Genomic DNA, 27,133 nt, shown 5'->3' with positions numbered 1-27,133 from the left:
TTTACTTTGTTCAATTCTGTTGTATAATGCTTCAAGTTGTGTGACACATCTTGTCGATTTATTGGCATGTGGAGGAATCGAGAGAAGATCCATATGTTCGATTCTGATTGATGAAACTGTAGTTAATATCCAAAAAAAGGGAAACCTAATTAGAGTGAGGGCATTATAAAGGTCTATTTGTGGTTTTAGGATTTACTAATAATTAAGATTAACAACCTTAATGCTAGTAATCCACGTTGTTCGGTCAACTGAAAATTATTAGGTGGCTCACCCTAGTAACTCTGAAGTTGTTTGGATATCATAATTGTGTTTTGAATAAACTGAAGTAATGAAATCATATCCCTGAAATTCCCCTTTTTCAAATCAATTCATTCTCTGCATTAAATTGTTTTATTTATTTAATTACTTTTCTTGTTTTAATTGTGTTTTCAAACCAAATTCAGTTTGTCCAGATAGTATTTGAACCTAAGTACTTGGTAGTCAGTCTGTGAAACTATTTTCCTTGTTCGATATCTTGTACTAACAATTAGCTATACTATCTCTACATTGTATAATTGCAGTTAGTTTTAGTCTAAGAGCATCCACAATGGGGCGGAGGATGCGACAGACGATGCATCCTCCGCCCCTTAGTCCACCACTGCAGCACCACGGACTATGCAGATTTTATCCTCCGCGCCCTATGCATCGTCTACAGACTATGACACGGAGGATGCATCCTCAGGCCTATCCTCCGCCCCTTAGTCCGCCATTGCAGGGGGTGCGGACTATAGGGCGGAGGATGCACAAATTTTTATTTTTATTTTTCATTTTTTTGTATTTTCTTCTATATATATCATCAATATTTTTACTTCATTTCACACCTTTGACTCCACTCTCTTCCTCATCTCAATTTCTCTCTAAATTTAATAATGAATTCCGACAATTTTTCATTTTTGTAAGCACAAAAAATAAAAATTAAAAATTAAATATTGACAATAGGATTTGCCTTTAATTTATAGTGTTTTTATATTTATTCTTGCTAATTGATATGTTTGCAAACATAAAAAATAAATATTGTAGTATTTATATATTTAAATAATAAATAAAATACTTAGGGCGGGGCTTAGGGCGACCTATAGTCCGCCCCATTGCAGGTAGAAGGGGCGGAGGATAAAATGCTGATGTAGCAGCGCATAGGGCGGGAGGGCTTCGCATCTTCCGCCCCATTATGGATGCCCTTAAGTGCATCAATAGGTAATGAACTCCATCAACTATGGTATGAAATGTCACTTTGTCAATAAAGAATAGTATAGAGAGAGAAAAAAGGAAGATGCGAATTTGATACATAAATGCCAAATTTATTTTGCATTCATTGAAAGAACGTAACATTCCATTATAGTACAACATAAGCATTTTAGGTCATTCATTCATATAAACAATTGATGTACAATCAATTTAACTACTCCACAAAAGAATAATTTCAAATGCAAAAGAAATCATTTTCCATTTAAAAATCACCAATTATAGGAGTAAAAATGCATACATACAATCTTAAGCTGTCCAACCATACGGGTAAATCACAATCACAATCACAATCTAAACTAGGCAAATAAAATCTAAAAATATCTACATACACTAATTTGGAGGAGTAAAAATGTTAAAGCGATTGGCCCATTTAAAACTCTGACAACAATTAAACAAACTCTAAAAATCAAGGGTTGGGATCCCCTGCTGTGATGAGATACGCAGCAGGGTGCAATTCCTCACACCCTATTATTTTATTAAAAAAAAAGTTAATTTTATATGATGAATAAAATAATGGGTGTGAGAAACAGCATCCCCTATTGTGCACCGCTCCACAGCAAGGGATCCCATCCCATAAATCAATCTGTGCAAAAAAGGAAAATCCGAAATAACAAACATAAATCTAAAAAATAAAAAAACAGTCCACATTTCCACTCAAAATAATAGAAAACTATACACAAAGTCCACATTTCCACTCAAAATAATAGAAAATTATACGAAAGAGATAAACTTGCGTAAATTGAGTGATTGTTACCTGTGGTGATGGAACGACAATGTTGATTGAGATGCGAAGCCTGGGCTAGGGCGGGAGCATAGGGGTTAGATGGAATGGAGAGAGAACCAATTGTGTAATTGTATTTTTATTAATTTTGTATCTAGAAATTCTTAATTAGGGATAATATTTTAGAAGTTTTTTTAATTAATACTTTATAATTATAGGCGCAGCCATTAATACGTTTTGGGTCTTCAATTTAAATGATTTGTTTAAACGTGAAACATCATTTTTGTCTAAGACTACCATATTTGTTTAAACAAATACTCGTACAATAAGTTTGGACGGGATTATATTTATGTAAAACTTAAGCCAATTGCAAAGTTTATTTCTATTTTAGTTATCTACTAATCTCAAGAAACTGTTGATTATTGATAAAACTTACTCCCTTCGTCTCAACTAAATTGAGTCATATTCCTTTTCGGGTATTATTATCGTCTCAACTAAATTGAGTCATATTCCTTTTCGGGTATTATTATCATCTAAAATACTCCCTCCATCCACGAATAGGAGTCCCGTTTTTCCATTTTGGTCCGTCCACAAATAGGAGTCCCGGTTCATAATTATCTTAAATAGTAAAAAGACCCCACATTCCACCAACTCATTCCACTCACATATCATTTAAAACTATTATATATAAGTGGGACCCTATTCCACTAACTTTCTTGCACTCACTTTTCTTAACATTTCTTAAAACCCGTGTCGGATAAAAATGAGACTCCTATTCGTGGACGTGGACGGAGGGAGTATTCAATATAGCTATGATAATAGTAGTAGATTTTTTCGTCCAGTAAGTACAATACAAGTTATAAGAGTATAAAGGCACTAATTTGAAAGGTTATTTTATTAACTGTCTATGACCCACAGCATATGCGATGAAAATAATGCAAATATATACTTAGAGATACCATCCATTTAAAGCGTCCTAAATTTAAATACTAAGAGATGCGATTGAGGTCATCCACAATGGGACGTCCTAAGCGACGCTCTATACACCGCGACGTCAGCATTTTATCCTCCTTCTATTCCACCTGCGTCCGCCCTAAGCGACGCCCTAATCATTTCACTATTTTGTATTTATATTTTTATTATATTTGCAAATGTAAATAAAAATAATAAACAAATAAAAACAACACAATTAAAGGGAAATTCTAATTTTACTTAATTAAAAAAAAAGTTACAAAATAAGAAATAAAAAAAAGCACTAAATAAAAAAAAGGAGGCTAGTCTAGAGAAGTCCCAACTTGCGGCTGAGGCCATCGATCATCCGCTGGATGCCCTCGATTTGAGCTAGGTTGGTTGCCTGCATGAGGGCGGTGTGCGCGTCCAACAACGTCCGGTAGTCGGAGGAGGCCGCCAAATCCGCATACGCATGGACCGCGGTCGAAGTCGCGGACGGCGTCGAACTCGGGGTCGGCGACGGGGCTTGCTCAGGCGGCGCGACGGAGGAGGATGTGGCCTTGCCCTTGCCCTTGGCAGCCTTGACGCCGGGGGACGCCGTGAGGACATCGGTGTGCCGGAACTCTCATCCTCGAACACCGGACTGTTGAGGTCCATCGGAGACGCGCCGCTATCGCTACTTGTATAATCATTGAAGGTGCGCTTCGACGCCCTCCTCCTCGCCGCCGTCGATTGGGGAATCACACCACCAACGAACTTTTGCTTGTCCCTCAAGAGCGCCCAGGACTGGTAGTGCTTGAAATCGCCGTACAATGAAATGTACGACTGCATCGCTTTGTCCCGCACATCCGCGAGACTCTCGCCACTGGCCTGCTCCCTCTCGCACTTCTCGTACTCCGCCGCGAACAAATTTACTCTGCTTCTTTATTTGATCCCAGTGCTTGCGGAGCTGCTCCCCGTGGCGCTTGTACGCGTTCGCCGGCTTGGCGGCGTTGTATTTCTCGGCGATGCGCTCCCAATACGCAGTCACCCTCTGGTTGTTGGCGTACACCGGATCCTCCGAAACATCAATCCAACATCTCGTCAAGACGATGGATTCGGGGTCGGAGTAGTTCGTCCTTCCCGGGACGAACTCTTCACATACCTCCGTTGTAGGCAACTTCTGGGCTCGTGCCTTGGTCCGCTTCTTCTTGGAGGCGGACCCAGAAGCGGCGGCGGCAGAGGGAGCGGCGGCGGCGGTGGCGGAGGGGCGGTGTGGAGACGGTTCCATGTCGGACAGCCCATATGAGTCGGTGGAAAAGTCGGGATCGTACTCGGCGTTGGTGTCGAATGGCCGGTATTCGTCGGGTTCTGTACCCGGCCATCGTGCACCATCGAACATCGGACTATTCGGATAATCTCCGGAATCCATTTTGCTTGAAAATGTAGTGAATTTGATGAGAGTGAAGTGAGAAAAATGAAGTGTGAAAAATGAAGTGAAAGAGGAATATATAGGTTTTAAAAATTTAATAAAATTAAAAAAAAAACTAAACCGTGTCGCATCGTCCGTGACCCATCGTCCCCCTCATCCACAGTGGCGGACGATGCGACGGACGATGGGTATCCTCCGCACATCGTCCGCGACGATGCATCGGGCGCGGACGATGGGTTACCCATCGTCCGCGATGCTGCAGTGGCGGACGATGCATCGTCCTCCCCATTGCGGATGCCCTAATTAATGCATTTTTAAAAACTAAGAGATGCAATTAATTAATGCATCTTTAATTTAAGGATGTTTATTTCCGCGTTTTCAATTTGGTTAGTTATAAACAATTTCCATTGTGTCCTTATAAAATATATATACTCCACGCATTTTTATAAAATATAAACTTTTGAAACTAACACTGATTTGATATTACTACAAAATTGGAATCACTACAAAATTGGTAAAGTAAGAGAAAGACGCAAAGAAAAAAGTATGTTAATGAAAAATGGGTCCTACCTCGTAGAGAGAGAAATTTTCTAACTAGAAAGTTCTAATTTTAAGGGCGTGTTTCATAAATTAGTAATACCAAGATAGAAAATTATATATATATGGACATTTCTGATTGTTTGATATCATAGTTATTAGTTAAACTTAACTCAAAGCCCAATATAAGACAAGGGTCCTCCCCAATCTTAGGGGTGGGGAATTATACCAAAATATCGGAATACCGGACTTACCGTACCGAAAAATACCGAAAATACCGATTTTTCGGTATACCGTAGTTTTCGGTACGGTATTATACCGCACCGAAAAGATTCGGTACGGTAACGGTATTAGATTCCCTATACCGCGGTATATCGTGGTATACTGAATCTTCGGTATACCAGTATATACCGTCATACCGAATCGTCAATATATGCCGACACTTTGGTATACCACGGTATATCGGTATACCGATTGATTATTATATATATAAACATACTATATGGAGTATATGTTTATGTTATATATGTATACTCAAAATTTAAAAATAGAATTCTCTATTATACAAAAATAAAAAATAGAATTGTTTTTTTTTTAATATTTTGGGTATAAATATATTTTTTCCGGTATAATAGGTATAACGGTATGTCGTACCGCATTTTGGTATACCGTACTTTTGCGGTATACCAAACTGCGGTACGGTATTATCGAAAACACGGTATGGTAACGGTATCAAAAACTACCTTACCAAATTTCTGGTATACCGAACTCCGGTATACCGAAAAGTTCGATACGATATCGGTTGGGGTTTTGTCATACCGTAACTTTCGGTACGATATACGGTATGACACTCACGGTACGGTATACCGTACCGAACCACCCCTACGGCCAATCTTACCAAAATTATAACTTTAATCATGTTTATGTAACCCATCAATTTGTCAAGTTAAGCCATGTTATTTAATATACTATATAAATTTAGATAATTTCTGTTCTATCAAACAACAACGAAAAAAAAATCATATCTTTGCATATCTTGATATGAAGCCTGTATTTCTTATCTTATTTTATATATCTTCTCATATCCCATCTTTTTTATCAAACAAGTCCTAAATATATAGGCATGTAGTCGTTTACAAAATACTAGTAATATTATTTCTTTGGATGATAATTGATTACACTACAAATTAAACTAAAAATTTTGTATATATATGATGCACTCATTTTTTATAAGTAGAAAAATTATGCATTTAATGTATGTTATATATGGAATTGTAAAAATTTTGCATATATATGTTATATATGGAATTGATTGCTAAATCGTTTCCTAATTGTGTAAATATTGATTATGCTAAGCTTAATTTTCCTGAATGATATGCATTATGTAATACATTAAATTAAGTAATAATCATAAATTCATTATAAATATAAAATACATAAAATATCCAATTTCATATATACAAATTTTGTTAATTTATCACTACTCTTTTAATAACCGGATGGAGTATTTGCTGTAGTGTTAGTAGACTATATTTAAGGGATAGAGAGGGTATATTTTTGTGATAAGTAATTAAGTATTAAGCTTTCTAGTCATTTAGGGGTATTTGTAAACTGTAAGTTGAATAAATAAGTGCTGCATTATAGGCATTACCAATTGCAGACATATAACTGGAATGGGAGTTTGGGATTGGGACTAAGTGATTAACAAATCTAAGTGGATTGCACTACTAATAATCAGCAATTTCGAATATTTGAAGCAAGCAAACCTCAGGCAGAAAATGTAGTAGTAATAAATACTCCTACTAGCTAGAAGGGTAGATGATCGACTCCGGCGGCGGTGATGGAGCTGGATGCGGCGGCACTGCTCCTCTCGGCGTGGCAGAGCTGGCGGAGCTTGGTGGGGACATACCAAATGGAGAGGCGAGGATGGGCATTGAAGATGGCGTCGATGTCCCATCCCTGCCTCGCTGCAACCGCAACCAACGGCTTGTAACACGCTTGCCTCCACGCCCCCACATTCTCCCCGCGCTCCTTGAATGCACGACGCAGTGCGTTCGACGTCTCCTCGTCCAGGCAGTGCAGCGCGTAGCAGTGCACATAGTGCCGCATCTTCGGCTTGTTGATGTAGTTGGCTCCCGCCTTCTTCGCATACCGGAACACTTGATTCGTCACCTGTTCGTTCCTCAAAATTAGTTCACTTTTATTTATGAAAAGTTTTTCACCGTACATAATACTACTAATAATATGAGTGTCACTATCCACTACTATTATTTTGTGATATTTTATATTTAATCAGGTTATATTTTTTTATGATTTCAGTTATTAATTCACAAAATAACATAACATAAAATCTTAAAAAAAAACAAATGTTTCAATTAAAATTGGTAGGATGAAGTATAACCCTAGAGGGAAGGGGAAGGTAAAGAGAGATAGTAGTAGGAACTAGGAATCATTATGATTTTCAATGATAGACAGAGTGATGAGAGAGAAACAGGGGTCAGTAATGTGCGTTTTATGGATTGATGTGCATTGAATTGATTCTTGTTTGGGCCCTTTTATTTTTGTTGCAGAGAGGCCCAGCAGTTCCGTACGCAACCTGTCGAGTTCTCATGTGGACACCTGCTTCTGCAACCTGACTTAATCAGGCCCTTTTTCCCCTAAGCCCAATCCTAAACTCATTTCTCACTTCCACGATATTATCAATTTTTTATTACAACCTTGTACTACTACTAATATTTTTTCTCAAATTCAAAATACGACTCCGTTCTACCTACATACCAACATTTTTAATCAAAAAAATAGCAACAACAATGATAATTAATTGAAACTTAAAAGTAGTAGTATTAACTGAATTACCTTGGTGGGACACTTTTCTCCTCTGTCCTTGGCTATGTTTTGGACTTGGATCAAGAAATCGCGGCATTGCTCATACAGATGGAATAAGTAATCGAGGCCGTTCTTTTTCCCACGCGCCACCTCCCCCGGCTCCGTCACGATGAACGGGTGCTCCCTCTGCCGCTCATTCCCTCCATCGTCCTCGGTCTCATCCGCGTCGTCCTCGTCCATGGACGCCATCCTCGACCTCCGCCTCTGCTTCGCCACCACCATCTCCCACACTCCGCTCCCCGCCGCCTCCTTCTCCTCCGACAAACCTACACCCCACTCAAACCCACACATTATTTTCTTCATGCACATGCAATTATTATTATAGTTATAATAAAACGGATCATTATCAAGTCGATGAGAGATAAAAATGAGATTTTTTTAGAAGAAAAACCTAATATGACCCGACCTTCTTGTGAAAGCGCGTCGAGAGCGTGGGACGCGTCGGCGGAGAGGAGGTGGCGGCGGCGCTCGGCCCGGACGGCAGCGCGGATGCCGTATCTCTCGCCGACGAGAAGGTCCCAGCGGAAAATCTGGCAGAGGCTGTTCATCATGTCATCAAGCTCCTCGTCTCGCATGTCCAAGAGAGTGTTGACGGTGAAACCGAGCTCGGCTATCTTAGCAGCTGTGAAGTATCGTATCCCGTACGCTTGGAAAAGCTCCTCCAATCCGCCCAGCTCCCGCGGGGGAGGAGGAGGAGGAGGAGGAGGCTGTGGCGGGGCGAGACCGCCCCACTTGAACATATTCGCCGCGAAGCCATCAGGGTCCATTTCTTGATGATATGGTGATAGCTATAGTTGGAGTTGGAGTTGGAGTTGGAGGTTTGTGGTTGGGGTGTAGGGAGAGGAGCTTTAAATTCTTAGTACTACTTCATTTAAAGTACTAACAAATGGGATTTCAAAAAAAAAAAAAAAAACTATATTAAAATATGAGAGAGCAAATTTGAGTGTGTTTTACTAGTGACGCGGTCTTAAAAATATAATTGGACTAAAAACATTATTAACTTATACTAACATTATTGGAAAATTCTGAGTTAAATTTGCAAACATGCATTATATATTATATATAGTACTAGTATTATACTCCCCCCTTCCATCATATATGACCCACTTTCCTCTTTGGTTTGTCCCAATCAAGATGACTCATTATAAAAAAGGGAAACATTTTTCTCTCTACTTTATTCTCTTTCTCTTACTTTACTCTCTCCACTTCACACACAAAATAAAGTTGCATAAATTCTCGTACTGCCCAAGGAGGGGACCATCTTCCTTGGAACGGAGGGGAGTAGTAATACTAGTAGTAATACGTAACTAGGGAGTATAATTTGGGGGGTATTTGAGTTTTATTGTTTGTGGTAGTAGGAGGTATAAGTGAATAGGAAAGTGCTTTATTTCTGGGGTTTGCATGATCTGATGAAACACTGTACTGTAGCAGTGAGCACTGTTGTATTGGCTGGTTGAAAGGTGTGATTCAATGTGCCTACTGCATACTATAAGTGAAATTGTCCTTGCTGTAATTATTCTCTTCACACTTAATGTACTTGCTCACTCCATGCATCTTTTGCGTTGTCATTTATCTCTCTCTCTAGTCTCCACTAATCCTCATCACTTGATGCTTCCTTTCAATTTAAATCTATTCCAATCTTTAAATCTTATATGCACGTGTAGTTGATTAAAATATACATGTAACAAGTTGATTTCTATTGAGGATGGTCTCCTCATTTCTAAATTTTTCCAATGTAGTACTCTCTCCGTCCTAAGGAAGATGACCCATTTCTTGGGCGGCACGGGATTTTATGCAAATTTATTTTGTGTGTTGAGAGGAGAGAGTAAAGTAAGAGAGAGAATAAAATAGAGATAAAAGAGTTTTTATTTTACGTAATGGGTCATCTTAATTGGGACAAACTAAAAAGGAAATTGGGTCATCTTCAATGGAATGGAGGGAGTATAAAGTTGCATAAATCAGCAATATGCTGCTCATCACTTAACTATTTTGTTCTAATACGTCATAAATTGTTATCAAGACCATTAAATTTTACTAAGTAAATAAAAATGAAAACAAAGTTTCATACTTTCATTTCATAATTATTTTCCTCTAACTTAGTGATTAATAAATTAATGAATTAATATTTGATTTTTACGTAATTTTTAAATTTAATGATCTTGTTAGTAGTTTAGGAGGCCTTACAAACTAAAAGGAGTATCCTAGAGAAAAAAACTTTGATCACAAGGTTGAATATAGTAGGAGTATGTCATAAACCTAAACCCTAACATGTATAGCCAAGTACATGATTCTTTGTTAGTGGTGTAAATCTGTACGTAGCAAAACACAAATCAATGGTAAAGTAGACTAATCAAAATATTTTCGCAAATTAGAAGGCTTGATATATAAATAAGAAAAGTAATCAAAATATTTCGGCAAATTTACATAGATGTTTGAAAAACTTAATTACTACTCCAGTTTTCGAATTTAATTAATAGTAGTTACCAAAGTAGTTCATGCACTACACTAGGTACGTTTTTCTCACCCTTGATGTTTGAAATTGTGTCGACTGTTAATTTGAGTTTTTATGGTTAGCAAGCACCGTTTTCACACCCATATTTCAAATATGAATAAAATTGAAAAACAGTGAGATATTGAGGAGGAGGGATGTTGAATACAAAAGGGACATTTAAGAATTACTATTCCTTGGCAACGTGATAGCAGACAGAGTACAAAAGAAAGTCAGAATTGTTATCAGCCAACAAGACAGTGAAGAAGCCAACAACTGGCCCCCCTTCTTCTTATTCCTCCCTACATCCCATGCATCTTACCATTCTTTATTTCTTTCTATCTATCACATATTCTGCTTCGTACTGCTCCCTCCTTCCACCATTAGAGATCTCATTTCTTAGCAGCACGGGTTTTAAGAAACTTTAAGAAGAGTGGGTAGAAAAAAGTTTGTGGAATAGGGGTCACACTTGTATTAGTTTTAAATGAAATCTAAGTGAAATAAATTAGTGGAAGGTGGAAACTCTATTACCATTTATGGTAAAAATGAATCGATCGAGACTCGTATTTGCGGACGGACTAAAATAAAAAAAAATGGGACTCCTATGGAGGAGTAGTCATGTGTTATTATTACTCATTCTACACTACTACTATTACAAAAAATGAAAGTTATATGAGTAGTATTTAGTTTTATTTAGTTTTCACGAGAACCTACTCCTATATCTATATTTAGTGTTCCTTTGCAGCCAATTTAGAGGTTAAGCATATACTCCTCTATCCGTCTATAAAAAATAGTCTTATTTTGCTATTTTGAAGTGTCTACCAAAAATAGTCCTATTTTTCAACTATGAATACTTTCTCCCATATTTTAACCAATACTTTGCTCCTTCTCTCTTGAATTACTTTTTCTCCTTCCTCTCTTATTTTATCTATTTTTCTTCTTTCTGTCTTTCACTTTACAAATTTCTCACGACACTTAGGTCATCATAAATTGAACTATTTTTCGTGTAGGGATGGAGTATATCTCTAAAGCTTGTGCATGCACTATTTGAATATAAGTATATATAAAACGCCAAAATAGATCTAACTTTTACATAAGTCTAGGCAGCAAATTTGAATCCAGCTTTTGCAGGGGAGATTATCCTTAAACAAGATGGGTCAAGCTAGGTAACATAGTTATGATAACGGTCTTTTGCATCATCTGTATTCAATTGCTGATATCTGTTTTCTTCCACCTCGGACTTAACGATCACAGCGATCGGATATAAACTACTCTCTCCGTTCACAAAAAATAGGGCAACTGATGTATAGCACGAGTTTTAATGTAGAATTAGTAAGGTAAAAGAGAAGGAAAAAAAGTAAAAGCGAAGGAGAAAAAGTAAGTGAGAGTAGTGTTAGTAGAATGATGTGTACGGTTATTATTTGTGGAAAACTTTCCATAAATGAATGTGTTTTATTTTTTGTGGACGACCAAAAATGATAAATGTGTCCTATTTTTGTGCACGGAGGGAGTATCTAATTAAATTTTCTATTTTATCACTTATTTTAACTATTGAATTGTTGCCATCAAAATACGTACTAGATCCTAGGAATCACTACTTTTACGGAGTACTAGTATAAATTAGTAACAAGGAGTTATAATTGGTCTCACCTTATTAAATTGAAAGGAGTTTTTAAAATTTAAAAGTGTATATTCTAATGGAATAGAAGGAGTACTAATTAAAAGAAGTGCTTCAACTTTGATACTGACTTATCTACAATATTCTCGCTTTTACTTCACTATATCTCCACTTTAACTATTTATTACTCCGATTTTTTCAAATCGAGTGCAGAAAAGAAGCGACTCAACTTTCTTGGGACAAGGGGAAGAGTACTATTCATGGTTATTCTCGCTTTTACTTTACAATATATCCACTTTAACTATTTATCACTCCGATTTTTTTAAATCGAGTGCAGAAAAAAAGTGACTCAACTTTCTTGAGACCGAGGGAGTACTATTCAAAGTGCAATTGTTTTTGCTATAATTGACATGAAAATATGCAATAATTTTTAATTGTAATTTGGACTAGGGGTGGGTAGGTACCGGTATACCTTATCGAAAATTCGGTATGCGACAAAATCATACTTTTACCTTACCAAAATTTTCGGTATACCAAACTTCGATATACCTTATTTTTTGTATGACGAATTTCCATACCGATACCTTACCTCATTTTCGGTAATACCATACCGAGATCCGGTATACCGTAATTTTCCGTATACCTGACTTTCAACATCAATGAAAATAGAATATTTGAGTTTTTAGAATATTTGTATTTTATAATTTGATAAATATATTAAACATAATTTATTTATTATTTATATTTCGCAATAGATTTTATGGTTTGTGTTAAAATGACAACCCCTCTTAAAATGACACCGTGACACCACTTATACAGCAATATTATAAACGCTACACAGCAATATTACAAACACTACACAGCAATCTATAGATTGTTGTATAGTGTGTCCGATATTGCTGGACAAGAAATATTGCTGGATAAAGACCAGCAAATTGCTGACCGTCTTTTTCGGGTTTTTTTTTTTGCCACATGGCAGCTTATTATTCGTCCACGTGTACAAATGATTGGCTAGGAATGGTGGTATGGTGTTATTTTAAGGGGTGGTGGCACCCTAACATGCCCCTAGATTTTATAATTTAAAAATATATAAAGTATATTTTATATTTATATTTTACAGTATATACCTTAATTTACGGTATATATCGAATTTCGGTATGTCGCTATATACCGCGGTATATGAAAATTCATACTGTTATCTTACCAAAATTTTCCGTACTGAAAATCACGGTATACCAAAAATTTAGTATTTTTCCAGTACATGCAATAAGGATGATATTTTAGTATTTTGGTATTTTTCCCTAGCTCTGATAGGACCTCACTATAAATCATGCTTCCGACATTTTAGAATTAAGCTACAGGCAGGCAGCACACAAGTTTCCTGATATTACACAAATCATTAGAATTGAGCAATAACCCAATCCAATAAATTTTGATTTCTATAATATATATTTTGATTTCTCATTTAGACAAAAGAAGTAGAAAATTCTAAAGTTCATGTTTTTTATTCAAAAATAAAATTTGAGAAAAAAATCAATAGGAAGACTAGAGAAAAATTAGGTGAAATGAAAATAGATGGAACAAAGTTGATTTTGAAAATTGAAAGATATATCAATGGAGTATTGAATATTTGAATATTATCATGAGCAGATTTAATCCCTAAAAGCAGGCTCAAATTCAATATATCAATTACATGCGTTTATTTTTAAATTAATTGAAAATTAATCATGATCAATTTAGAGGGAAAATTTGATGGTAGAAAAAGAAAATAGCACTGCTTATATTAGATGTGGCCTTGTTTACATTTTTTATGATCCAACTATTTCGATCCAGTAAAGAATAAAAGCTCACGCTTCGCCTATCCTAATTCTCTCTCCTCCAAATCTAAGTTTGAGCGTTCTCTCTCAGATTTTCGGCGGGAAGCGGCAATCAATCACGATTATGAATCAAATAATTCGGTAGAATGGAAGTTGTGAGGAGATCACATTCTCTAATGCGCCCATTCCATCGGGGATATGCCGCCATTTTCAGCCCTAATTCTTACTCCACTGCTGCTTCTCCTCAAACCCTTTATCCATCCACAGGTTGTTCTCTTCCTACTTTTCTACTTCACCTTTTGATTTGATTTTATTTTGAATTATGCATACTACTTTCGCTTATTCATCTCTGATTATGTGACAATGGTGGATATATTATTCAAGTTTCATAAGTAGCTCGTTCTTTTGCATCCTCCTTTATACTAGTCGGTGGGGTGAGCCTATTTGAATTGGCTAATTTCCTAGTAGAACAAAGATACTTAAACCAGACATTTATTTTATTTTGTACTTATAATTATTGGCAAATAGCCTCTTTTTTTGTTCATTTCTCATTTTATCAAAGTAATTAAACCTATGAACTTGAATACTAGTAATCATCCTTTTGAGATGATCTAGCTATGTTGATCTGACTTATATACGCACCAGGCAATTTCCAGAAGTTACCTATGCAATCTTGTTGTTATACATGCTCAAATTTTTAAAAACCTAAAATTTGAAAATCCGGTTTGATATTTTGTGTTTTGGTAGTGGCATGACTTTTGTAAGTTGTAATCTGTAGCCTCTGTTAGTATTTGTCTACTTTAATTCACAAGAGTATCATATTTCAACATTACACGTGTGTCCCTTTGGGTTGAGAGCTCAGTATAACATTCTTAGCTATGATAATATATAGTGATTTTTGTTACTTATTGTAACTTGTTTCATTCTAACATTCTTAGCTATGATAATATATAGTGATTTTTGTTACTTATTGTAACTTGTTTCATTCTAACATTACTAGTGTTCTATAATTCCATTTGCTCAATATGAAAGAGCGCAATACATTGCAGCTTGGCTAAGCTCTGAAGTGATTTTACCTTTTCTGATGATTTCTTCAGATGATCAAACCCTTTTCTGCATTCTTGAATCATGCAAGCTTCCATCCAGTATAAGAACTGCAGCTACTGTGCACTGTAAAATCTTAAAACAAGGATATGAAATGTGCCCCTCAATTTTGTCCAGTTTGATGAAGGCATATGCAGCTTGTGACAAACCCAAACATGCTCACCGACTGATCACTGAAATATGTTCACGGAGTTCTAATGTGAACTCTGCCAATCTGTTGATTGACAGTTTTGTGAAGAATGGAGAAATTGATACTGCCAAGAAAGTGTTTGACGTGTTACCCACTCGAGATGTGGTGGCATGGAACTTAATAATTGGAGGTTACATAAGAAGCGGATTGTTTGTGGAAGCAGTAGGTATGTTCGAAGAGATGCTGGTAGCAAATATTGACCCGGATGGATATACTTTTGCATCTGTGTTAACTGCATGCTCAAAGCTTGGCGCTCTTAACCATGGAAAGTATGTGCATGGTCTAATGAGGGAGAGAAGGATTGAACTTAATTACATATTGTCATCTGCCCTGGTGGACTTGTATTCAAGATGTGGAAGAATTGAAACGGCAAAATCTATATTCGACACTGCTGATAAAACTGATGTTTCAATTTGGAATTCAATGATAAATGGATTAGCAATGCATGGTCTTGCTGCAGATGCAATTTCAGTGTTCTCGGCCATGAAAGGGGAAAATATTACACCTGATCCTGTAACATTCATTGGAATCATCACAGCATGTAGCCACTGTGGTCTTGTTCAACAAGGTCGCAAGTATTTTGATATGATGAAGAAGGATTTCTCAATTCAACCACAACTTGAGCATTATGGAGCAATGGTTGACCTGTTCGGACGGGCTGGACTTCTTGAAGAAGCTAATACTATTATAAGTGAAATGCCAGTGGAGCCTGATGTGGTTATATGGAGGACTCTGCTTAGTGCTTGTAGAACTCACAAGAACTCTGCGTTGGCTGAATTTGCTGTTGGAAAAATGAAGCATCTCTCTAGTGGAGATTATGTCCTGTTGTCGAATATTTATTGCTCCGCTAAGGAATGGGATAATGCGGAAACTGTAAGGTACTCCATGAATAAGAAGAGAGTTCATAAGAGTGTCGGAAAAAGTTGGGTTGAATTGCATGGTGCCATTCACTACTTCAAGGCAGGCGATAGGTCACACCCAGACACTGAACCAATATACAGAGTATTAGAAGCTTTGTCACATCGCTCTAGAATGGAAGGATATGTCCCTGCACCAGACTTAGTTTTGATGGATATATCAGAGGAAGAGAAAGAAGAAAACTTGAACTATCACAGTGAAAAACTAGCTTTGGCCTTTTCTATCCTAAAATCCAGTCCTGGAACTGAAATCTCAATTTCTAAAAACCTGCGTACTTGTCTCGATTGCCACTGTTGGATTAAAATTGTATCGAAGGTACTGCATAGAGTAATCACAGTGAGGGATAGAATTCGATTTCATCGGTTTGAAATGGGCTCCTGTTCCTGTGGAGACTATTGGTAGCTAATATTTTAATGTTGTAAGTCAGCCATGCTGTTTCGAATTATGCATATGAGGGGAAACGGAGACCACAGTGGCCATCAGATGTGGTACTCTAGTATAATTTGTAAACTACGTAGTTGAGGGCCTTTTCGTTGGTTATGTGATAGCTGCTGCAACTAGGACCACCAACCATGGCTAGAGTCATAGAATCTATGATAAATCATGTCGCTGTTGGAGCTCAATGAAATGTTTGGAGGTCTTGAGCGGAATGAACTTCTCATAAGTAGGAAATGTGGTCGTCACTGAAGAAAATAAATCTACAGTGATTGCAAACTGTAGTACTTCATACTGTGACCAACAAGACTGATGAATAAATGAATGGTTACCCTTCACCTACAATAAATTTGTTTACCCCCAGGCCCATCCTGCTAATGCAGGATACAAGGTCTGCCATTACCAACATACTTCTGTCCGAAACTCTTCTTCTTGTGTAGTTTGAGTGAACACTTTTCTGCCACCCTGGCACTTGTAACCTTATGGAATAGTCTTATTTCTGACAGAACAAGTGATCTCTTACCAATTGGCATAATATTTTTGTGTCTGGCGGATCTTAATTGTATAATAGGAATATTAAATGTCGCTGAAGATGCAATCTGCATTTGTTTAGAATCAATCTAGATTGCTCTTTGTGGTTTTAACTTTTAAGTTCCATGTAGGACTTCATGATGCCTTCTTCATTGTTTAGAAAAGCAATTAGCTTTTGCCTCACCTGTATTAATCCATACCACATCATACTTAGCATTTACTACAATTTAAAGTCAGATTCCTGGTCTTGTTTAAGTCAGTGTCCGGATGTCCAAGTAGATACGTAGTTGTGCATATAATGCCAATATCTCCGTTTACAATATCATTCAACATATACTGCTACTTTTTTGTTTCTGGACTAGCAAAGGAAGCTGGAAAACAACATCAAAGGTACTCTATCGATATAGCCATGTTCCAAGTACGAATTACATAATTTGTGATCTGGGATGCATCGGGATCAACTAGGCATTTTGAATTGGAACTAGCTGCAATTTACCTCCATAGATCTCCGGCAGCTGGTTTTCGTCTATGTCCTCCAGCAGAGTCTCATGCAGTCTCTTATCATCAACAAACACGACCTTGTACAATGGGACACCAAATCAAATGACCGCGCTATGCACTATGCAGTAGAAGAAGCTTTCAGTAAAAACAGGTACTCTCACCTTCTTCCTTGTTTTTTTGTCGATAAATGGGTAGACAAGCTTCCACATCGTCATAAATATATATGGTGCGTGAACAATGAAGAGTTTCCCTAGCCTTTCTGGGTAGTATTCCTGTGTTGAAAGATCAGTATTAGGAAGAATCATTCTTCTTTTTTATCAACAGCTATATATTTCGATTTGACATGTTAACTGGTAGTATAACTCTAACCTGTAAAATGGTAATAGCTGCGAGGTTTGCACGCAAGTCGCTGTTACAGAATCCGTATCCTTGCAGGTCTCCGATGATCGTGAACTTCTCCACTCCATCAGGAATCCTGCTTTCAAGAAACAGACTCAAGCTTACTGTGTTGATTATTCTTCAACTATAAAAGAATTCATATGCCTATGTGTGATTTTGAAACTTGCACCAACAATTTCGTTACAGTCAAACGAACTCATTGTGTGATGGAAAAATGCAGCACCTTTGACACAGCTTATCAAGGGCAAACACCAAGAAACCTAGAAATCGAACCACGGCATGTCAGAAACGAATAGTTGAAGAGGAAGAAGAGTAAGAAGAAGCAAGACGCACGCTTGAATTCCTCGAGGCCCCCTTTCCTGGGAAGATGTCTAGAACCAAAGACCAGGGAAATCGGGCGGCCTTTCTTATCTGTTCCCTGCAGAAACATCTTGTTCTGAGCAAACTCATTTGGCACCTCCGATTCTGAAATGAAACCCTTTGGAACGAAGGATTGTCTCCAGCATAAGCACTTGATTAGCATTGCCAATGCTTTCTCCACGTCCAGATCGCGCGCCCGGAGAAATCTTCTCAGCGTTGACTCATCTACATCCTGCAGCTTATCACACTTATTGCTTGCATCTTGCAACTGCCATGACTTAGTTGCATTACAAGCTCTATCGATCATAAATTAATTTGCATTTTTGTATCATCTATTCTATCATTACAAGCGTATCACATGCGAAAGTTATGATTGTCTATTCATTTTGCCAAGATCAATTGTTTTAACTTTTACTCACAAATTGTTTTTCTTTAATTACTTTAGGGGGAAAGTTAATTTCTAGTTGATCCCATATCTGTATATGACGTTCAAATTACCACCAAATTTATGTTTGTGATTAAATCGATCGAATAGGGCCCGTTCGGTCTGATTATAAAAATGTTAAATTGATAGCCAACATTTATTCATACTATGTCAGTATAAGGGGGAAGTAAATAATTCAACTTAAGAGATCCAAAAATATATGTGCAGAAATTTCCATGATTTAAGTGGAACTTATTAAAAGACATTTGGAAAAAACTAAGAAATTCAAATATAAAATACTATCAGCGTATATGAACAATTTTGAAGGGCGTATCCACCACAGTGAATATTAACTTTTTTATGATTGCGTTTCTTCATGTATTCAATTATACGTTTTTGTTTTGGTAATGCTTCTTCATAAATCGTAATTATAGTTCTTTTATGATAATAGCTGATCATAAAAAGATCAATGATGCAAATTTCTAGAAAAATTGGTCTATTGGTCAAAGAAATTTGCTCACAACCAATTCCTAAAAAATAAAAACTCATGTATTTATGAAAAAAAAGTTTGGCTATAAAAATTAAATTTTGGGTGTATTTCACTTATTTATATTAGTATAACTTAATTTTTCGATAATTTGAAACAATCACTTAGAAGTGACTAAAGGGTGGTAAGCTAGCTAGCAAACCCCAATGAAGAAATTTAGAACACGATAGAGCAAAATAAATAGGTGATCCAATCCTCACAAGCTACTTCGAAAATGATATGTATAAGTTCATTTCAAATAGTTAGTTTTGATTTTTCATAATTTACAGGAACAGTTGTCATTTAAATAACAAAGTTTTATTATCTTCTTATCAATTCCATAACTTTTGAAACTAGATAATAAAATCATAAATTTTTTATTTTTTCAATTGTACTACAATCAAAATTGAAACTAATATATAAAATCAAATATGCTAGAAAAAAAAATAGCGTTATTATATTTTGAATGTTAATTAAAAGGTGACCATATATCTAAAGAGTAAAGGCCAAAATTGGTCCTGAACATATGGTCATTTTACGTTTTTGGTCCTAAACATTATCTTTTGGATTTTGTGGTCCTGAACATATGGAAATTTGATCATTTTGGTCCTCCGTCAACATTTCTGTTAAAAACTAACAGTCAACGGGTTTAATCCCGATTTTGACCAAATTAATCTTTTAATTCTGATTTTTTAATCCCTAATTAATTCCCTACTTATTTTTACACTTCAATTTCATCCTCTTCCTTCTTCTACTTCTTCCTTCCTCTTTTAATGTGTTAAGGAAACGTTTAATTGTTTTCCTCAATTTTGTCTTTGGAAACCAAACCAAAAAATTTAAGTTTCCAAAACGCATTTCTTCGTCAGTTATTCTTCCAGGATACAGAAGATGAATCCAAGGGTTTCCTCTGAAGTTTCCTAGATATACTTAAATGGTGTGGCACGTGACAGAAGCTCAACAAATAAAGAATTTTCAGAACCCAATCTGTAGTAATTTATTGGACAGAAGTTTAAATCAGGACCCATAGCTTTGAAGTAGTAGGCAGGGGTGAAACATCGCAATATGAGTTTTTTTTATATAAATATGTGGTCAAACAAAAGCAACTGGAGGAAGAAAACAAATAGTACTAGACCCAAATTAAATTTAAGGAAGAAGATGAAAGATGAGAGGAAGGAAGATGAAATTGGAGTGTAAAAATAATTAGGGAATTAATTAGGGATTAAAAAGTCAGAATTAAAAGTTTAATTTGGTCAAAATTGGGATTAAACCCACTGATCGTTAGTTTTTAACGGAAATATTGACGGAGGACCAAAATGATCAAATTTCTATATATTCAGGCCACAAAATCCAAAATATAATGTTTAGGACCAAAAACGTAAAATGACCATATGTTTAGGACCAATTTTGGTCTTTACTCTATCTAAAAATGATTACTATTTTGTGGTCATATAATATTTGATTTTGTCATATTAATTCAATTTTAATTATTATGAGATAATTGGAAATTAAAAATTTATATTAATTTTAAAAGTTATGAAATTGACAAAAATATTAAAATAATACTCCCCTCCGTCCCAACTAAGTTGAGACATAACTTTTGGACACAGAAATTAAAAAATTGTATTGAAAAGTAGGAGAGAAGAATAAAGTAGAAAAGATAAAAAAGAGTAAAGTAGATAGTGGAATAAAATAAGAGTAATTGAATATTTTGTTTTTATATTAAAAAAAAAAATAACTCTAACTTAGTTGGGACATAAAAAAGAATCGACTCAATTTAAATGAAAATAATGACTCAACTAGTTTATCATATTAATTCGGTGGCCTCCACACAAGTGGCTAAAATGTGATATCCACCAACCTATGGCTGCAACTAGTCATACATTGTACAAATATTGGTAGATCATTTTTATACTATTTTTTCTCTCTTTCCAAACATCTAGGAAATAAATACTGCAAGTAAAAACATAATTAATTCCACATTGGATCTTTTACTGCACATAAGTCAACCTCTTGTTCGTCCTACATAATACCCATATTTCGTTTTGCACAATTATTTATTTATTATTTGAATTACCAGGGTTATTTATTGGCAGACCTGATAACTATTTTCCGCGTTGATTTATAGGTACCTCAATGAGTGAAAGATGATGACCCAAGGATTTAAGGTTGATTCATACCCAAAGGCAGGGATAGATCCTCTTATACCTTTTGCACAAGTTTTTAGAGTGTAAAATAAATCTATAACATTTCAATATCGTATTTGGTACTATAACAATTTTTGTACTTAAACGTCCATAAATGCTAGTACTATACTAATGAATTTTGCATACCTCCTCTCCCGTGATATAAAAATCCTAACTATAAGTATCTTTAATTTTAATTAATAATTCTGTCAAATAATTTATAATACGGAAAATATATTCAATACTTTTGTCTTTACAATTGTCACTTTAGTTCGCTAGTAATAATGTTTTCATGAAATGAGTTATGCTTTCAGAGTTCAAACCATATGCAACTAAAAAATCACATAATATTTTTCTTTTATATATGAACAAACATAAATCTATTGTACCTTGAAGGAGGGAATTTTCATTTGGAGAGCTGTTCGCATAAGCTCAAGCTTCTTCTTTTCGTCTTCATCATCAACTTTTTCATATCTATCTTCCATTGGGTTTTCTGGAGCATGAAAAACATCCTTGTCTTCTTCCATCGCACATGCCATATATTTAATTTCTGAACCAAACTCTAGTCCAAAAGAAAAAACTAATACTTCTTTGAGGAAATATAGCTGCTATTGAATATATAGACCAAAATAGATGGATAGAAAGCTGGTGCAGTTGACGAATTTAATGGCTTTATCATTATTATATAATTATAATAACAATAATTCCATATATATTAGTACTTTTTTATTCTTTTGGTCTTTTGGATGATGAATCTAAATATCGTCTTAATTTGGTGACTTTCCAATCGGATGTCAGTCTTGATCTGATCTACTGCTCTATTCAAAGCATGTAGTATTCATTTTAGAAAATATTGATCACTTAGATTGAATATTAATTATATGGAAAATTCTAGAAATATTAGTTGGCCCAATTTACTCTGGCTGCCGGTATATGGTTCGAGCTAATTAAGTACTCCACTACATTATCTCTAAATACTACTATTAAAATTTGAATCTTAACCTCTTTTTCTTGGGTCAACTTGTTTGGTTCAAGTTGAATTGACGTCTAAAAGCCAACTCATTTGATTGGGACACTCTAACTGATAAAATTAAAATGACATCTCCAAAAAAAAGTGATGAAATTTGAAACTTACATATCCAAGGGATACATAATACTGTATTGTAGTAGTAGACTAGAAATAATATGACAACTTCATGTCTTTTTTTTTTATTGAATTTGATATCAATACATGATTTTACTTTTGGGACAAGTTTTACACAACCAAAAAAATTTAATGATGGAAAAATCATCATTTAATCAAAACAAACTTAGCACGTATGTTTCCGGTGAAGGAAAGAAGACGCCGTGAAACATCTTGCTGTTTACCGGCAGATTCTGCACCCAACATTTATTAATGTTATCGATGGACTAGCGACAACCTTTTCCAATAGGCAATAGTACGTAAGCATGACATCGCTACAGCTCGCCGACAGACTACGTTCGATTTCCTTAATTTTGTTAGACGATATGCCCATCATTTTACAGATGGTGTCTAGACTTGCCCAATTTTAATTAGATTTACAGTTAACTCTGATTCTGATTAAAACGAAAATCTAAGATCAACAGTCATTGCACTTTTTAATTATCATAGATGACAACTTCTATCTAATTTACAAATAAAACACTGTTATATATAGTGTTCTTGAATGTTTTAAAAAAATATAGAATAAAATAAAAATAAAGAATAGAATTAATAAAGTTATTTTTTATTTTGAATGAGATATCTAAAATATGTGCAGTGCGACAACAACACATTGGCAAAATAGTCAAATAAGGAAGTGTTTAGCGGTAATTACAGATTAGTTACAGAGTGGTAACAGCTGTGGAGCTGCGGTGAGTTCCACAAATCGGAGTTTTGAGCTCTCTTATAATTGTTCATCGACGCAGTCTTCTGCTTTTTGATTCGTTCAAGACAGGGGAGATTTAAAAAATGAGGAAACGCAGATTGGTATTTGCTTTGCTTCTTTGTTTTTCAACCTTTTGGAGGATTGAAGCTTTCAAGTTCCACAGAGCCCAGAAAACTGAGAGAATCTCCGGTAAGGATCTCTTTCTGCTGCATAATCGATTGCAATTTCGTGCCTCGCTTTGTTGAGATATGATGCTGAATCTTTACCCTAATTCTGGTGCTTGCCTCTGAAATAGTAGGTCGGGTTTCCGCTCTGATGCGGTCTAATGTGATGTGATTTGATGCGATTGGATTGAAATTAATTAATAAAACATCCTAGTACCAAAGAAATTATGCAGATTCTTCATATCACCAAGCTTTTATGTTTGTTGCTTAATGAAGATGTAATTTCTTATTCACACTGGACAATCAATTAGAGATTGCAGTGTTTTACTCTACTTAGTTAGAGCTGTAGCTAGTTGTGCAGTTTCAGTTATGTTGCATTTTTCTTCAATAAAATGACAACAAGTTACTACTTAGTTAGTTATATACTTGAAGTTTTGCATCTTCTTCAATAAATTGACAATGATACAATTCAAATCATGCTCCATCGGAGCACTAGTTTTGTTTTCCGATCATTATCTTGTTTCAGCAGATAGGTTAGAATATAAGGATGATGTAGGAATGTCAAGCAATCTGGTTTTGTTGCAAGATTTAAATTATGCAACTCATGCATTTTTTGTTGCATTTTCATATTTTAGGGAGTGCCGGTGATGTACTGGAAGATGATCCTGTTGGAAGATTAAAAGTTTTTGTTTATGAGCTTCCTAGCAAATACAACAAAAAGATTTTACAGAAAGACCCAAGATGCCTCACCCATATGTTTGCAGCAGAGATTTTTATGCACCGTTTTCTCTTGTCGAGTCCAGTTCGTACTCTTAATCCCGAAGAAGCAGACTGGTTCTACACTCCTGTGTATACAACTTGTGACCTGACACCAAATGGCCTCCCACTGCCATTCAAATCACCTCGTATGATGAGAAGTGCTATACAGCTGATCTCTTCTAACTGGCCATATTGGAACGCAACTGAAGGAGCCGATCACTTCTTTATTGTGCCTCATGATTTCGCGGCGTGCTTTCACTATCTAGTAAGTCGCATGGTCTCTGGATCAATTAAAATCACAGAGTTCTCACTCATTGTCAATTTACATGCATGGATTATACAAAATCTTTTACAGATAACGCTCTTTGGAATTTAGATATTTTCTGATCGAATGTACTATATGTTCTGTAGGAAGAGAAAGCTATTGAGAGAGGAATCCTTCCGTTGCTCCAACGTGCTACCTTGGTTCAGACTTTTGGACAGCGTAACCATGTTTGCTTAAAGGATGGATCAATCATAATCCCCCCATATGCCCCTCCACAGAAAATGCAGGCTCATCTAATTTCTCCTAGCACTCCTAGATCCATCTTTGTTTACTTCCGAGGTTTGTTTTATGATGTTGGGAATGACCCAGAAGGTGGTTATTATGCAAGGTATGTTTCATAACCTGCAAGTTGATGTAATATGGTGGTTGTTCTCATATTTTACTGCTCTGGTTCTTCTTCTACTCAATGCTTAAACAAAGCGCTTGTTATTTGATTTACATAATGTACTTTAGGAAAGAAGAAAGTGCTTGTTTAGTAGAATATTAATGCCCAATGAGCACCATAAATAAGTCCTGAAGCAGAGTAGAGGCGCATGATATTTGATTACTTAAGTCTCTTTTGCATAGTTGAGTATCCAGTCCGTTTGAGTGATATAACACATCTGCCACTATCTTGCAATCCCAAATTTCGGAAATAATGGATAGCCCAAAAACTGACATGTAAACTAAATTTGCTTTGGATATTGCAGAGGTGCACGAGCATCAGTGTGGGAGAACTTTAAGGACAATCCCCTCTTTGATATCTCCACGGAACACCCAACTACATACTACGAAGACATGCAGAGAGCTATCTTCTGTCTTTGCCCACTCGGATGGGCCCCATGGAGTCCTAGACTGGTTGAAGCAGTTGTATTTGGCTGCATCCCTGTTATCATAGCTGATGACATTGTCTTACCTTTTGCTGATGCAATTCCATGGGAAGATATTGGTGTTTTCGTAGCAGAGAAAGATGTCCCTAAGCTTGATACAATACTAACCTCAATTCCAATTGAAGAGATACTAAGGAAGCAAAGAGTACTGGCCAATCCATCTATGAAACAGGCGATGTTGTTCCCGCATCCTGCTCAGGCACGGGACGCCTTCCATCAGATATTGAACGGGCTCGCTCGTAAGTTGCCACATGACAGGAGTATTTACATAAGAAGTGGTGAGAGCGTATTAAACTGGACTGCAGGACCTGTGGGTGACCTAAAACCTTGGTAGCTAGTCTTCTTGTCATATGTTCAAACTCACCTGTATCAAATCCATTTCCCATCAAATGTACTGATTAATGTAAATTTCCCATTCAAGTTCAAATCTTGATGTAGCTGTGGTTGGTTTGTTTTAGAGACAATACTGATTTTGATGTACAATTAGTTTTTACTCAATTTTTATGATCTATTACATCGTGAGATTCATTATCAGTAGAGTTCTGGGATTTAATTAAAATTATTAATGTTATACCACAACTTTCCAAACAGGCTATGATATCGTCCAGGTGCAGAAACCAATTCTTGAATGGCTTCTAAGGTGGACAGCCAGTACAATAAATGGCTTCAGAACCAAATAATAACAGCCACATGTTTGTAAACACAAGTTGAATTTTGGAAGGGCATTTGGGTATAAGAAAAAAAACAAAAAAGGTGGGTTGAGAAAGTTGTTGAAAGAAAAGTAAAAGGTCCAAAATTGGAGGTATGTGGCCAGTTTTGTGAGGGAGTATGACAGCCACGCTTCCACACAATATTACATACCTAAGTTTTCTTATCATCATCAATATCCATCACACTACATTCATTATTCACAAACACAGACTCAGACTCAGACGTGCTACCAAAAACAGAAATGGCCACAAGTCTTCATGGAGCCAAGACCATGGCGCCACTATCTCCCCCGCCGGGAGCTACCACCGGCCTACGGCGGGCGGCCGACCGCTTTGCGCTGAAATCATCCTTCTTCTCTCCATCCGTTCACCTATTCATGCCATCTCAACTCTCAACTGTCCCAACCACTGCGCCTAAATTCTCTATGCGTGTTGCTTCCAAGCAAGCCTACATCTGCCGTGATTGCGGGTCATCTTTCTTTTTTTGTTTCTCCCTTTATGCTATGTACATGTAGTATGTTCTTAGCTAATATGATTAATATCCTAATGCAGGTATATCTACAATGACAGAACGCCTTTTGAGAAGCTGGCTGATAACTATTTCTGCCCTGGTATACTTTTACTAGTCTTAGATTGCCTTGATGAAATTATCTAGGACTAGGAGCATTTATATAAGCATGGATGTGTTGGTTGTAGTATGTGGTGCCCCAAAAAGGAGATTCAGGCCATATGCGCCAGATGTTTCCAAAAATGCAAACAGCACAGATGTTCGAAAAGCCAGGAAAGAACAGATTAAGAGAGACGAAGCTGTTGGGTATGTGAACATTTTCAAATACTACCAAGTACTATACTTATATTGTTAGTTTCAAAAATCCTTTTTTGAAATGCAACTCTATTTTTGCAGGCAGGCATTGCCCTTCGCGATAGCACTTGGAGTTGCAGCATTGATTGGCCTATATTTCTACCTCAACAGCACCATCTAAGATTAATAGGATAACTCATTGTACTACATTTTTGTTACACTTGTGCATTCCTCTATTTCAATTCATCTTTCAATTCCTTTTTCACCATGTTGAATTCCTTTACCCCCATTTATGAAAAATAGGGAGTGTTACTACTACCAAAGTTTACTA

At 36.2% G+C, this 27,133-nt stretch overlaps 5 protein-coding genes across 8 annotated transcripts; 3 read left to right on the top strand and 2 right to left on the bottom strand.

Annotated features, from left to right (window-relative positions):
* Positions 1-6,663: 6,663 nt before the first annotated feature.
* On the bottom strand, positions 6,664-8,615 carry LOC125186248 (floricaula protein-like). Its single transcript, XM_048082601.1, has 3 exons — positions 8,197-8,615; positions 7,761-8,056; positions 6,664-7,076 (listed from the first exon to the last, which is right to left on the bottom strand). The coding sequence occupies exons 1-3, from the start codon at positions 8,555-8,557 to the stop codon at positions 6,711-6,713; spliced, it is 1,023 nt and encodes a 340-aa protein (XP_047938558.1). The 5' UTR covers positions 8,558-8,615; the 3' UTR covers positions 6,664-6,710.
* A 5,121-nt stretch (positions 8,616-13,736) lies between these two features.
* Positions 13,737-18,544, top strand: LOC125189071 (pentatricopeptide repeat-containing protein At5g50990). Of its 3 annotated transcripts, none has more exons than XM_048086260.1 (3): positions 13,737-13,980; positions 14,811-17,543; positions 18,012-18,544. In XM_048086260.1, exons 1-2 carry the CDS (start codon positions 13,860-13,862, stop codon positions 16,325-16,327), a joined length of 1,638 nt encoding a protein of 545 aa, XP_047942217.1. In that variant the 5' UTR covers positions 13,737-13,859; the 3' UTR covers positions 16,328-17,543; positions 18,012-18,544. The 3 variants fall into 3 exon arrangements, with proteins under 3 accessions (XP_047942217.1, XP_047942218.1, XP_047942219.1); XM_048086261.1 differs by having other exon boundaries at positions 17,828-18,544; XM_048086262.1 differs by having other exon boundaries at positions 17,779-18,544.
* On the bottom strand, positions 17,226-21,859 carry LOC125189072 (phosphatidylinositol transfer protein 3-like). Of its 2 annotated transcripts, none has more exons than XM_048086263.1 (6): positions 21,674-21,859; positions 18,125-18,419; positions 18,015-18,051; positions 17,762-17,867; positions 17,554-17,664; positions 17,226-17,469 (listed from the first exon to the last, which is right to left on the bottom strand). In XM_048086263.1, the coding sequence occupies exons 1-6, from the start codon at positions 21,821-21,823 to the stop codon at positions 17,353-17,355; spliced, it is 816 nt and encodes a 271-aa protein (XP_047942220.1). In that variant the 5' UTR covers positions 21,824-21,859; the 3' UTR covers positions 17,226-17,352. The 2 variants fall into 2 exon arrangements, with proteins under 2 accessions (XP_047942220.1, XP_047942221.1); XM_048086264.1 differs by having other exon boundaries at positions 18,125-18,383.
* Positions 21,860-23,109: 1,250 nt separating this feature from the next.
* LOC125190594 (probable beta-1,4-xylosyltransferase IRX10L) lies at positions 23,110-25,824 on the top strand. Its single transcript, XM_048087926.1, has 4 exons — positions 23,110-23,362; positions 23,973-24,361; positions 24,508-24,749; positions 25,111-25,824. Exons 1-4 carry the CDS (start codon positions 23,257-23,259, stop codon positions 25,622-25,624), a joined length of 1,251 nt encoding a protein of 416 aa, XP_047943883.1. The 5' UTR covers positions 23,110-23,256; the 3' UTR covers positions 25,625-25,824.
* Positions 25,825-26,161: 337 nt separating this feature from the next.
* Positions 26,162-27,067, top strand: LOC125189154. The gene is made up of 4 exons (XM_048086400.1): positions 26,162-26,469; positions 26,553-26,611; positions 26,697-26,814; positions 26,905-27,067. The coding sequence occupies exons 1-4, from the start codon at positions 26,243-26,245 to the stop codon at positions 26,981-26,983; spliced, it is 483 nt and encodes a 160-aa protein (XP_047942357.1). The 5' UTR covers positions 26,162-26,242; the 3' UTR covers positions 26,984-27,067.
* The last annotated feature ends 66 nt before the right edge of the window (positions 27,068-27,133 follow it).

The sequence above is a fragment of the Salvia hispanica genome, chromosome 5, assembly GCF_023119035.1.
Source record: "Salvia hispanica cultivar TCC Black 2014 chromosome 5, UniMelb_Shisp_WGS_1.0, whole genome shotgun sequence".
NCBI classification, from domain to species: domain Eukaryota; kingdom Viridiplantae; phylum Streptophyta; class Magnoliopsida; order Lamiales; family Lamiaceae; genus Salvia; species Salvia hispanica.
This window is presented reverse-complemented; position numbering and strand designations above follow the sequence as displayed.

Bases quoted from the DNA above. Each gene is read 5' to 3' on its own strand.
- LOC125186248 (XM_048082601.1), bottom strand. From the start codon at position 8,557: ATGGACCCTGATGGCTTCGCGGCGAATATGTTCAAGTGGGGCGGTCTC. The intron at 8,057-8,196 runs GTCGGGTCATAT...AGTGGGGTGTAG, and splicing joins CGACGCGCTTTCACAAGAAG to GTTTGTCGGAGGAGAAGGAG. The intron at 7,077-7,760 runs GTAATTCAGTTA...AGGAACGAACAG, and splicing joins GAGAAAAGTGTCCCACCAAG to GTGACGAATCAAGTGTTCCG.
- LOC125189071 (XM_048086260.1), top strand. From the start codon at position 13,860: ATGGAAGTTGTGAGGAGATCACATTCTCTAATGCGCCCATTCCATCGG. The intron at 13,981-14,810 runs GTTGTTCTCTTC...TGATTTCTTCAG, and splicing joins AACCCTTTATCCATCCACAG to ATGATCAAACCCTTTTCTGC.
- LOC125189072 (XM_048086263.1), bottom strand. From the start codon at position 21,823: ATGGCATGTGCGATGGAAGAAGACAAGGATGTTTTTCATGCTCCAGAA. The intron at 18,420-21,673 runs GTACAATAGATT...AAGTCATGGCAG, and splicing joins TGAAAATTCCCTCCTTCAAG to TTGCAAGATGCAAGCAATAA. The intron at 18,052-18,124 runs GTGCGTCTTGCT...TTCGATTTCTAG, and splicing joins GGGCCTCGAGGAATTCAAGC to GTTTCTTGGTGTTTGCCCTT.
- LOC125190594 (XM_048087926.1), top strand. From the start codon at position 23,257: ATGAGGAAACGCAGATTGGTATTTGCTTTGCTTCTTTGTTTTTCAACC. The intron at 23,363-23,972 runs GTAAGGATCTCT...TTCATATTTTAG, and splicing joins GAAAACTGAGAGAATCTCCG to GGAGTGCCGGTGATGTACTG. The intron at 24,750-25,110 runs GTATGTTTCATA...TGGATATTGCAG, and splicing joins GAAGGTGGTTATTATGCAAG to AGGTGCACGAGCATCAGTGT.
- LOC125189154 (XM_048086400.1), top strand. From the start codon at position 26,243: ATGGCCACAAGTCTTCATGGAGCCAAGACCATGGCGCCACTATCTCCC. The intron at 26,470-26,552 runs GTCATCTTTCTT...ATCCTAATGCAG, and splicing joins TACATCTGCCGTGATTGCGG to GTATATCTACAATGACAGAA. The intron at 26,815-26,904 runs GTATGTGAACAT...CTATTTTTGCAG, and splicing joins AAGAGAGACGAAGCTGTTGG to GCAGGCATTGCCCTTCGCGA.